Below are 13,815 nucleotides of genomic sequence, written 5' to 3' on the forward strand. Positions count from 1 at the left end.
CTCGAATTCAGTGATCTTAAAGAGCGCGATGGATTATAGGGCGATAGAAGATCCGTTAAATAGACTGGAGCTAAACCGCTTAGGGCTTTATAAGTCAGTAGCAATACCTTGTAATTAATACGGAACTTTATAGGTAACCAATGTAGTGATGATAAAATCGGTGTTATATGATCATATTTTCTTGATCTAGTAAGAACTCTAGCGGCGGCATTTTGGACTAACTGTAGCTTGTTTATTGAGGATGCAGGACAACCGGCTAATAAAGCATTACAGTAATCTAGTCTCGAGGTCATGAATGCATGAACTAATTTTTCTGCATCAGAAACTGATAGCATGTTACGTAGCTTAGCAATGTTTCTAAGGTGGAAAAAGGCTGTTCTTGTAACATATGAAATATGATTTTCAAAAGACAGGTTGCAGTCTAGTATAACACCCAGGTCTTTTACTGTAGAGGATAAAGTAACAGGACATCCTACTATGTTGAAGTTGTAATGTGAGAAGTTCTGTGGGCGGTTTTTTAAACCGATGATTAGTACCTCTGTCTTGCCTGGATTTAATAAAAGAAAATTGTGCGTCATCCAATCTTTTATATCTTTAACACACTCTGTCAAATTGGATAATTTAGCGTTTTCATCTGGCCGTGATGAAATATAGATTTGAGTGTCATCAGCATAACAATGGAAACTAATTCCATGTTTCCTTATAATATTTCCAAGTGGCAGCATATATATTGAGAATAACAGAGGGCCTAACACAGACCCCTGCGGCACTCCATAGTTTTAGAGTTATGATCGATTTTTCTCCATTTAAATAGACAAAATGGTAGCGGTCAGATAAGTATGATCTGAACCAACTTAATGCTTAAGTTGTAGTGTTTAATGTTACAAAAGCTTTCCATTTCAGATAAATGCTGTTCTTTTGAACTTTCTATTCATCATAGCATCATGAAATAAAAATGTAAATAACTGTTTTCAACATTGATAATAATCATAAATGTTTCTTGAGCATCAAATCATCATATTAGAATGATTTCTGAAGGATCATGTGACACTGAAGACTGGAGTAATGATGCTGTAAATTCAGCTTTGATCACAGGAATAAATTACACTTTACTATATATTCACATAGAAAACAGCTGATTTAAATTGTAATAATATTTCACAATATGACTGTTTTTGTTTGTATTTTTAATCAAATAAATGCAGCCTTGGTGAGCAGAAGAGACTTCTTTTAAAAACATAAAAAATCTTACCGATCCGAAACTTTTGACCGGTAGTGTATATCGTATGTATGAGAAGGGCAAGGTAACATGCTGAATCACAAATGACTGTAAAAAAAACATGATTTAAACAAAGGTTTTGAAAAATATATAAAACTCACATGTTAGCCTTTAAACAAGTCTTTTGACGGAGCAACAGTGTTGTGTTTTGACTTTGAAACGTGCATCGCTCACATTTATTTCAGTAAATCATCGCCTTATGAAGACAAATGTTAACAAATACAATATTTGATTTTAATAATGCGAAATTAACATGAACTAAGATTAATTAATGCGGTAGAAGTACTGTTCATTCTCAATTCATAAATGAAATTGTAAAGTGTTACCGACTTTTCTTAGAGTATTTACAATAAACGTTTTATGGCCTTAAATTTGATAAAACTGAATTTAAGAGTTTTTATAGGTCCTGAAAATTGAGCAGAAATAGCATAAAATACAGTTTAAATACCCCTTGCAGAAAATATGTTTATGATTTATTTTAAAAAAAGAGAAAAAAGAAAGTAAAAAAATATATAATTTTTATATTATAAATATTTATATTATATTAAAAATATGTATTGCATGTATGGATGTGTGTGTATATATAAAATGTTTTTTCATAACTTTTTAATATAATATTAAACATTAAAGATAAGAAAATGTATTTATAAGATATTTATTCATAGAAGCATATCTTTATAGATATTTTCTAATATAGATAAATTCAGCACTACTAGATCGAGAGGCACATAATGAGAACTTCAAGACACAAACTGGACACGATCCAATTTATTACCAAATTTCTTTTCACACATTATTGACAGATACATCGGTTCACAGTTTGGTCCGTGCTGAGACACATATCATGCTCTTTTACTGTACATGCTTAAATAAAATAACCTGACCTATTAAGCTTATACTTGGGTTTTGGTCTGGTAATGTGAAAATAAAAACTAATTGAATGTATTAAAATGAGGAAAAGTACTGTAAAGGGAAGGGATGAGTCTAAGAGCTCGGGCCTTGAAGAGCTTCAGCCATGAACAGCTTCCCCAGGTTCTGAGACGTGAACTCTTTAATGGTCTGGCAGTACGTGTTGATCTGACCTGAAGGAAAATAAACACTGTAGTTTAGTTGAGTGAGAAGAAAAGAGAGGAGGAATAAATCTTGAGGGAGTTGAAGAAGAAAGAGAAAGTGAGGCAGACTTGGCTGTTGTGAAGAGACTCCGTTAATGATATGCGGCTGAACTCGACTGTGATTGGCTGAGGAGTTTAAAGACGAGACGCTCTCCTCATTTCATTCACAGCTCACGCAAACAAATACTCTTACATGATGCCATCATCTCTTCTGATCTTCATGATAAATGTTTACAAGTCTTATTATTTTCAGTAACACTTTACAATAAGGTTTCATTAGATAACATGAATTAAGAATAAACAATATTTCTACAGCATTTATTAATCTGAGTTAATGGTAATTTCAACATTTACTAATACAGTACATTATTAAAATTAAATATTGTATTTGTTAACATTAGATAATGCGCTGTGAACTAACATGAACAAACAATGAACAGCTGGACTTTTATTAACTAACATTAACAAAGATTAATAAATACTGTAACAAATGTATTGCTCATTGTTAGTTCATGTTAGTTAATACATTAACAACTTAACCTTATTGTAAAGTGTTACCCATATAATACAATGATAATAAATTAAAATAAAGTTAAATATGTTTTTCAAGTTAAATTACAGTATTAATTAATTCAATTTCACATATATATCAATGTATTGGTATATCATTTTTGTTACCTATAAATTTGTTGTTATATTATTATTGTTATATTTAATTTAAATTTAAATTTCAAATTATATTTAACACTGTTATCACTGTACATATTATTACACAGATAATACATCTTTATACTATACAATCAGTGAATTAAACTAATATTTTTTATTTAAATTCATTACATTATGTTCAGTATTATATATTCAGTATTACAATATTGTATATACAATATTATATTTAATCAAATTAATATTTAATTATTTAATACTATCCATATTATGATTTAATATTATTAGTGTACATATTATAATACAGGTAATAATACAGACAATAATAAATAAATTAAAATGAAATGGCATGCATCACTTTTAAAATGCTCTTATTTGGTATTTGTGATTAGTGCTGTTACCTCAAATCATCACAATTAGATCAAGTGTCTCACTTGCTGCATCAAAAGTTGTGTATTTAACTCATGTTGCATAAAACATCCCAAAAACATTCTCATAAGACTTCCCACATAATCCTTTTCAAAGGCTGAACATTGAGAATGGGAAACAGCAGAGCTCTAGAGTTACATAACATGTACATAAAGTCCAACACACACATCACTCTCTGATCTATAATATACTCCCTCCATAACAACTTACAAACAATTGCTTTAAATCAATCTCTGGCAAGGCCTCTGTAATGTTCCTCATAAATCACACCTCCTTCCCTTCCATCTCAACTCCACAGGAGAGAAAAGGGACGAGTCCAAATCTTTTCAGATCCAAATGAGTTGAAATGTGGAGGAGAAGTTAACGCTGTGCTGGGACGTCTCGCATAATTTGGCAAATCATCCACTTTATGAACATTATATCCTTCTACTTAACCCTGTGAAGCCTGACATAGCAAATAATAGTAAGGAATATATATATATATATATATATATATATATATGTTTTTTTTTTTTTTTAAGGTACAGTTTATTAAACCTTTAGACAAAATGTGTTTTTTGTCAAGTATCATATTTAATATAATATATCAGGCTTTTATAGCTCATATGTGACCCTGGACCACAAAACCAGTCACATGGGTCACTTTTTTGAAATTGAGATTCATATCATCTGAAATCTGTATAAATAAGCTTTACATTGATGTATGGTTTGTTAGGATATGACAATATTTGGTCGAGATACAACTATTTGAAAATCTGGAATCTGAGGGTGCAAAAAAAAAGGAAACATTGAGAAAATCTCCTTTAAAGTTGTTCATTTATGTTGGCGATTGTGCTGCATTCACTCACAGAAATAAATGTTTTATATATTTACGGTAGGAAATTTACTAAATATCTTCATGGAACATGATCTTTATTTAATATCCTAATGATTTTTGGCATAAAGAAAAATCGATAATTTTGACCCATACAATGTATTGTTGGCTATTGCCACAAATAAACCCGTGCGACTCGAGACTGGTGACGTGATCCAGGGTCACATATGATATGTTGAGAATATGGAGCTCAATCTCAAGGAGAAATAAAACACCTCTATTTTACCCAGAAGTCAAACTGAGCAAAAATATGCAATTTAGTGCAAATGCTGATATTTACAGAGCCAAAAAAAGTAAAATGAAATTCTGAGTGCTTGTAATGTAAATCAATGAGTGTGTATTCTCATAATGCGATTATAATGGGATTTTGGCAATATTGCGATTAAACTCTCTCATGTTAGCGCAATACTTCTATCAAACTACACTCATAATCATAGTAGCCTTAATTGCAGTAAACTTACGCCGATTTTAATCACGATAAACAGGCGATTAATCACCTTAATTATTAAAAACCCTGTCCAAAGTGTGCATGTTCTCGGATGTACACAGATGACTTGTGCTGAACTCAGTGAACTCTTGTGTTGAACATTATGAATGAACTCAGAGACGTTATTCTGGAGTTTTTCCCTCTAATCCGAATCGATGAACTCTGTCAACACAACTCAGATACAGCGGCATTGAGATGTTCGTCACAGCGCTGAATAACCTTCCAATGCAAATGTGATTTGCATTTGATGCAAGTATATTAAAAGTAACAGAGGCCAGTAACATGCCTACTGTATCAGAGCTCATCATTTGTATAATAGCGGTAAAAAATACCACACTGAAATAACATCACAACATCTATTTCCATCAAGAGGTGCATACATTTTTGGTCACGATCTGGGGTCAAGATACACTCATTTTGGAATATGGCCATGATGTGTCATTTTTTGAAATTGAGATGTATACATGATATGAAAGCTGAATAAATAAGCTTGTTAGGATATGACAATATTTGGCCGAGATACAACTATTGAAAATCTGGAATCTGAGGATGCAAAAAAATCGAAACATTGAGAAAATCTCCTTTAAAGTTGTTCATTTATGTTTGCGATTGTGCTGCATTCACTCACAGAAATATATGTTTTATATATTTACGGTAGGAAATTTACAAAATATCTTCATGGAACATGATCTTTACTTAATATCCTAATGATTTTTGGCATCAAAGAAAAATCAATAATTTTGACCCATACAATGTATTGTTGGCTATTGCCACAAATAAACCCGTGCGACTCGTGACTGGTTTTGTGATCCAGGGTCACAAATATAACATTTTTATTTATTTTTTAAATATAAGTATGAGTTTCAGGAAGGATCACATACTGGCGATGAGCAGCGTGTCCATGCGTGGAGGAGGCTGAGGAGGCTTGAACATCTTGCTCAGATCTTCCTCTGGAAGAGAAGGTTCTCCTCGACTCTGTCTCTGTGTGTTCTCCTGCTGGCGTCTCTGAACGTACTGAGGAATGAAGAAGAGCAAACCGTTATTCTCAACTTTAACCTGAGGGGGAACCTTTAAAGAGGTCATCGGATGCCCATTTTCCACAAGTTGGTATGATTCTTTAGGGTCTTCATGTAAAGTTTGTAAGATACTTTGGTTAAAATTCCTCAATGGTTGTGTAAAACAACACCCTTTTACCTCCTCAAAAACAGCTCTGTTCAGAGCAACCCGTTTCGGTGCATGTCTCTTTAAATGATAATGAGGTGCATGTCTCTTTAAATGATAATGAGGTGCATCTCTCTTTAAATGATAATGAGGTGCATGTCTCTTTAAATGATAATGAGGTGCATGTCTCTTTAAATGAAAATGAGGTGCATCTCTCTTTAAATGATAATGAGGTGCATGTCTCTTTAAATGATAATGAGGTGCATGTCTCTTTAAATGAAAATGAGGTGCATCTCTCTTTAAATGATAATGAGGTGCATGTCTCTTTAAATGATAATGAGGTGCATGTCTCTTTAAATGATAATGAGGGATCTCTTCTGTGGGGGGTGTTGACACAAGACACTAAAGTGATGCCTTGGCAGACAGTATACAAATGGCTGAGGGCGGGAATATGCTAATACGGGGAATATGCTAATACGGGACAGTCTGTCAGCGGTCGTGGGCGGAGCATGAGCAATATGACATCATAGTGCTCAGAAAATCCAAACGGTTTGATTATTGAGAGAGTTTAGACTTTTTGAGGATTAAAAAAAGGAGTGAATGGATTTTTTTCATTGTATGGTAGTTGTGTCCACACACTGCAAAGACACATTTATATGCAAACACCACATAAAAGTGAATTTTGCATCTGATGAGCCCTTTAAAGACGGCCATGACAGATTTAAAAGCAGCCGAGTAGTGGGAATTAGATCCGATTAAGGAAATGAGTAAATAAAGAGAGAATCGCTGTCTCACTGCGCTATCAGAGGAGTTTGAGAGGTCGTGTGTGCTTCAATCAATCATGAAGTTCAGGGCATCAGAGCAAGGCCATTACCGTCTCGTCTCTCTCGTCCCGTACAGACCTTGATGCACCGTCACTCAATAAATCTCTTCTTTATAGAGTCAGTCGGGCCGCTTCTGAACGATGCTCAAAACCCAGACACTCTCGCTTAAACAGGACAATTTGCAGCCTTGTTTTGGAAAATGAACAAAAACTCTGAACCTCATACTTCACACTAAAAGTCTAAAGATTATATTTAAATTAGGGATGCACCGATATTAAAATTTTGGCCGATACCGATAACCGATAATTCTTTATGTTTGAAAGCCGATAACCGATATATTGGCTGATAAATCTAAATCCAAATTTTTATATAATTTTTGAGAGCCTGATTACAAAAACAAAAGTCTCACCATTAAAAGCCATGTCCCAAACACACAATTATAATGTTCTCATTATCACTTTATGAAGTTTATATGACAGACTTGCATGTTGCACTTTACTGTATTTTCCTTTTTTCCAGTCATATTTCAATCATGTTGAACAGTGCGCATCTGAAGTGTCTCAGCTGAAGGAAATAATACATTATTTATTGGCTTTAATATATTGACAACAATTTCTTATCGGGCCGATAACGATAACATTAAAAATGAACATATATTGGCCGATACCGATATATCGCGCATCCCTACTTTAAATATATTAGAAATCATATTACTTTGCGTAGAGAATATGGAAACTATTTTTAGGACCATTATAAGATTTAATTGTTTATTTTGTTAATTCAAATCAGATTAATTTATGTACTTTACAAAGTCACAACTTAAATACTAGTTTGGGTCAGACAGATTTTTTTATTTTTTATTTAAATAAATTACTTTTATTCAGCAAGGATGCATTAAATTGATCAAAAGTGACAGTAAATACATTTATGATGTTACAAAAGTTTCTATTTCAAATAAATGCTGTTGTTTTGAACTTTCTATTCAAAGAGCACTAAAAAAAAAATCAGTTTTCACATAAATATAAGGCAGCACAACTGTTTTAAATATTTAACTATTTATTAAATTAGTATAAAATGAATTTATTTTGTATTTATTTATTCATTTGTATTCATTCATTGGGGTGAATGGAGTGGAAATGCGTTTAATATCACAATAAAAAAAAAAATATAATATATAATAATATATATATATATATATATATATATATATATATATATATATATATATATATATATATATATATATAATTTCCTATTCTTGTCTTTTGGGGTGAAATATGATCCAAATATTTCTTGACAGTTAGAAACACCCATTATATTGTCTATACTGTGCATTAACAAATAAACACTGATTTAAGAGTAAAATCTTTAATTGCTAAAACTGCCAACAAGCCTCCAAAGTGCAACCCTGTGTTTTCGTAACAAAGCTTTGATTATAGCCTCAGAGATAATTCCTGGGTTTCAAGTTGCACAGTTTCATCAATTATGACTGTGATATAATTATATCTCTCAGAGTATAACATCAAGAGTGAAACATCAAGCCTCATCAGCCGCTCGTTCAGCGTAAGCCCCCTATTGTGATCTTTGTGGTGACAACCTGTTTTCCCAGCAGCAGACGTCACGCTAGCAAGGCTACCATTAAAGTAACTAGCGTTTACATGCTTATGATAGCTCTCATCCAACCAGAACATCAAAGCATTTAAAAGTGTGTGTGTGTGTGTCAGCGTCACATGTCTCCGTTCCCTTTCTTTAGCCTGTTTCTTGGTGAAAATCCCATTACTTAAAAGCAGGGATATTATTGGTAACTAAAAATAAAGATAAAACTATTTAAAAAAAAATCAAGTCCTCATTTACTCACCCTGGTGTTGTTCTAATGCCGTATGCCATTTTTTGGACCACAAAAGGAGAATTTTTACAAAAATATCAATATAATGGCAGTGAATAGTGACCAACATCAAGCTTTAAAAGCAAAAGTATTACAGAATGATCCCATGTGACACGAGTCGCATATTTCAAGTGTTCTGCGTGTATACGATAGGGATTGGTTAAAAAAAAAAACTAACCAGAATGAATAGGGCTGGGTATTGACACAAATTTCACAATTCGATTCGATTTCGATTCACAAACTTGCAATTCGATTCGATTTCGATTCAATTCGATTCAATATTGATTATTTTGGATATCATATACAATACATGGCAAATTTTCTCAAGGAAAACAAATCTCTTGCTGTAAACTATGGGAGTCAGTTGTAGCCTATAGGCTTCATTAGCCTACTATAATATTGAAGGTAAAAATGAACTGATTTGTATACAAACACTTAAATTACACTTTTATTTATTTTTATAATAATAAAGTTATATGAAATATAAACATTTAAATGGTGGCTGTCATAAAAACCTGCCAGATTTATTCAAACATGCATTAAAAATTGAAGAATATTAAAAATTATAATGAATATGTAATATGGTGCATATATTTAGCAAGATTCTCCTCTCTAGAGTTAATTCTTCTCGCTGACTAATGAGTTTATGGTCACTGGATATGGTTTTTCTGAGGTAAATGTGACGTTACATGACATTGTTTACAAGCTGTTTTACTGACGTCTCTCCACGGTTGAAACACTGATTGAGCGATTCCATGTCACATGATACGGATTTCGATAAGTTGTACTCTATCTTTTAACACACTTTCAGATGCTCATTCATGTTTATTTCGGGCGGTAACTGGTGTTATTAAGCCGGAAGAGAAGATCATGTGTTTCTCTTGAGCTGAGCCAGAGTGATCTCACGCCACAGCGACAAAACGGTATTTATGTTTTTGAATTTCGTAAGAAAATGGACGTAATTTGAAATCTGAGACTTTGTTTCATATCAATTGTAACAAAGCACAAAGATTATTGCGATTTATTGGATGGGATGCGCGCTACAATGTTGCATTCATTCATCAACTGAAAACAGGATGACTAATCGATTCTTGGGATTTAAGAATCGATATCGGTTCGTAAAAATGAGAATCGATTAAAATCGAGAAATCGATATTTTTTACCCAGCCCTAGTAATGAATGTGTTATTTAACATAAATCCTGAGCTTGTCCGAGGTCTCCTGTGCTCGTTCATGAGACTCAGTTAGTGTCGCACTCCGACTCGACCAGAAACAAAATACAATCCATGAACCTTCTTCTCTGAGGCGAATATCTCTGTTGTGTTCGTCGTAACAAGAAGTTATCGAGTTCAATAATCTGTGATTCTGACAACCAGAGTTCCAGTCCAGAGATATTCAACTCAGTGAAGAAAGAGCACGGAAACGTTCTAGGCGTTGTATTTCACGTCACGTTTTTATCGATCTTGATTTCTCGCAGCTTGTGTGTTTTTCTAGGCGAGTCGGAGTGAACTGCGACTCTAAGAGTCTCATGAATGTGACCAACGGCCAATGTCAGGATTTTCATTAAATAATACATTTAATTCCAGTTTGTTTTTCAGCAAACCCTATCGTATCCACCCAGAACACTTGGAATATATGACTCGTGTCGCATGAGATCATTTTCTGTCTTTTTTAAACAGGACATTTGGTAACACTTTATTTTACAGTGTCCTTGTTACATATGTTACATGTACTTACCATAGTAATAACAGTAAATTATGCATAATTACATGCAACTAACCCTCAACCAAATCCTAACCCTATAAGTACATGTAGTTGCTTAATATTACTCAGTACTTAAATATATAATTACACTGTAACAATGACACCTTAAAATAAAGTGTAACCGGACATTTTTTTTCATTCTCCTTTTGTGATCTGAAAAAGAAAGAAGGGCATACAGCATTAGAACAACACCAGGGTGAGTAAATTATGACTTATTTTTCATTAGACATTAGAAATGTTGCCATGGCAATAAACTGAAATAAGTTTTAAGTTGAATCACTAAAATTATTAAACTAAAACAGAAATAAATACCTAAATCTAATAGCAATATTAAGTAAAACTAAAACAAAAGATAATTCAAAAGATTAATAAAACCAAGACAAAACGTAAAATCACACCGCTCGGAAGCACTAGCACACTTGTCTGATTTGAGGCATCATGGGAAGTCACCTGGTGTTTCTGCTGCTGCTGTTTGCTCAGACTCCTGCAGTGGTTGTTGTACTTGATGATGTCCTGACTCATGTCGTCCACGCGGTCCATCAGCATCTGCAGGCTCTTCTCCAGATGAGAACTGCAGAGGAACAACCAGGTGAAGAATGGAGTGCATGTTATTTAGTGAACACACACAGATTGTTTTATGGGTAACACGCTATGGAGAAACTTGCGTTCACAGGTCATCCATAAAATTACCTTTATATTATTGTCTGATTTGTTTTAGCAAGGCTACAAACACCCTAAATGATTGATGTGTAATGACATTACCAAAATAAATAAATAAATAAACAGGGAAAAAAATCAAAGCCACAATGACATTTTTTGTTTTAGAATTAGATGGGTTTTTTTTAGAATTCTAAAATGTTTATGTTTTAGAATTAAATTTTTACGATTGCATTTATTTTATTAACAATACACTTCATCAAAAATAACTCCTTTGTATTTTAATATATATTTTATTTTCTTAATTTTCTATTTATATATATATATATATATATATATATATATATATATATATATATACTGTATAAACATACAATATTTATATATATCAATGAACCCTGTAGAAAAACCCTATATTACATATACATATGTAATTCATTAGTGTGATTCCAATCTTACGCTAGTGTATCTAAATATCCTTAAAACATGATGAATTTATTTCTATTTTCCCCTTGTTTTAAGCACAAAACTCACAAAATGTGGTTTGGAAAAATGAGGCAGATAAAAGTCAGATCTTATACAATGTTGCCAAAAATGTATTTTGTTTTGAATAACATTTCACCTGAAAACAATACAAAAATACTGATTGGGAAAATGAATAATTTCAGCAAATTATTATATTGAATTTCTATGGTTATAATAAAAGCTCATTTAATATTGTTTATTCACTCAAAGCACATTGTTATTGAAAACTCAATATGCTCGAATTCACGAATAAATGATCAGAAATGTAAAACTCTTCCAGTATCTCGGCAACACCATAAAGATCTAAATCTTACGGGAGCGTCACATGATCAAAGCACATCTTAACCATCAACAGAGTAACACAGAATTTTAAAAAAGCTGATAGCATGGATTCCTCATTAATAATTCATCCACTTCCACATACATAAAAAACATTTGCATGTATCATATGCAAAACGGATCCCACTGTATCTGTAGAGTGAGATTCATATTTTATAACAGGACAGCAGCCCATAGGACCAACAAATGTCTTCAAAAGCGGTTTATCTGATTCGGTAAACCCAATTAACAACAAATTAGCCTCGCTAGCATGTTCCATTAATCTTGTGGAAAAACGCTCCGGATGTGTGGAAGTGAGATCCCGCAGGTACAGACAAACCAGGAGCAGCTCTTCATCATGCATGAACATGTACACACACACATGACTGATGTGGACAAGTCCATGTGAAACAACACTAGAAATCTCTCCATGGCTCCAGAGAAAACCAGATTAGTCTTTAGGGACTCACTAGCTGGTTTGCAAAAGTGGCGGTAAAGACATTTATAATGTCTGTTTTCAACATTGATAATAATCATAAATGTTTTGATTATTACACTGAAGACTGGAGTAATGATGCTGAAAATTCAGCTTTGATCACAAGAAATTGTTTTTAATTGTAATATGTCAAAAAATTTACTGTATTTTTAACAAATAAATGTAGCCTTGGTGAGCAGAAGAGACTTTAAAAAAAATATATATATAAATAAATATAAATATATAATATATATATATATATATATATATATATATATATATATAAAGCATTTTAAAAAAAAAGTAAAATGCAACAATTGAATTTAAGCATCACAACGTTATTATGTACTGTTTAAAAAATGGATATTAATTTTGAGATTTGTTGAAGATTATATGTAACTGTTATTATTAGATTACTCAGTGAATCATTGACTGAAGAATCGGATCATTTGAATCAGTGAGTTGATGACTCGAGTTTCTTCAGCTCAAAACAACGTGGAACGACATGAAATGCAGTGGAGTAAAAGTAAAAGTTTTTCACTCTTGAAAAATATACAAATTCTTGTTACCGTCCACCACTGGTACTGACCTATATTTTAAAAGGGTGGTATAATGCCCTTTTCACAAGATGTAAAATAAGTCTCTGATGTCCCCAGAGTGTGTGTGTGAAGTTTTAGCTCAAAATACCCCACAGATATTTTTATATAGCATGTTAAAGTGTCACTTTTTGAGGGTGAGCAAAAACGCACCGTTTTGTGTCTGTTCCTTTAAATGCAAATGAGCTGCTGCTCCCGGCACAGGGGGCGGAGCTTCAAGAGCTTGTGTCATTTTACCTCACACAGACATGCACTGGAAATGTCAGTGTTTATGTTCAAACCGGAGTCAGACAATGATGGAGAGACTCTAGAAGAAGTGACAATATGTAGAAGCAACAGGACATTTCTGAATGGTTAGTTGATGAATTTATGAAGCTTATGTGTAGTTATCTTCTAGTCATTGATTAGCATATTCTGTCATGATAATCTATAAATCGTGTTCAGGGGGCGGGGTTTATGTAAATTTTAGGGTTGGTGATGTCACTAACCCGGGAGGAAGCTTGTGTAGTCTCTACCAGCCGTTTGTTGTAGTCCTTAAAAAGCGATTTCTGTAAAAGCAAATATCTCCCTTTCCTTTGGACTTTGAGCGTTGTAACTTTGCAGATGTTGTTTATGCTCAAACTGCAACATTACACACTTACTAAAGTTAGAAAAGTCAAATCATAATCAACCACCCCTTTAATATGCTCTTTGTGGCTTACTGCTTTAGTAAACACAGTCAAATAAATGCCAGAATGAGTCAGTGAACAGGTAACGGGACAGAA

General features: G+C 33.0%; 1 protein-coding gene across 1 annotated transcript in view; it reads right to left on the reverse strand.

The window, feature by feature from the left end:
- Positions 1–2,032: 2,032 nt before the first annotated feature.
- The window catches only part of eif3hb (eukaryotic translation initiation factor 3, subunit H, b), an 80,198-nt gene continuing 68,415 nt past the window's right edge, over positions 2,033–13,815 (reverse strand). Inside the window, exons 6-8 of the mRNA XM_084130247.1 lie at positions 10,931–11,051; positions 5,729–5,861; positions 2,033–2,361 (exon numbers count right to left, since the gene is read on the reverse strand). Of these exons, the coding sequence (XP_083986373.1) occupies positions 2,264–2,361; positions 5,729–5,861; positions 10,931–11,051 (352 nt within the window). The 3' untranslated portion in view covers positions 2,033–2,263. The remainder of the gene's footprint in view (positions 2,362–5,728; positions 5,862–10,930; positions 11,052–13,815) is intronic.

The sequence above is a fragment of the Abramis brama genome (assembly GCF_963993115.1).
Source record: "Abramis brama genome assembly, chromosome: 12".
Classification (NCBI taxonomy): Eukaryota; Metazoa; Chordata; class Actinopteri; order Cypriniformes; family Leuciscidae; genus Abramis; species Abramis brama.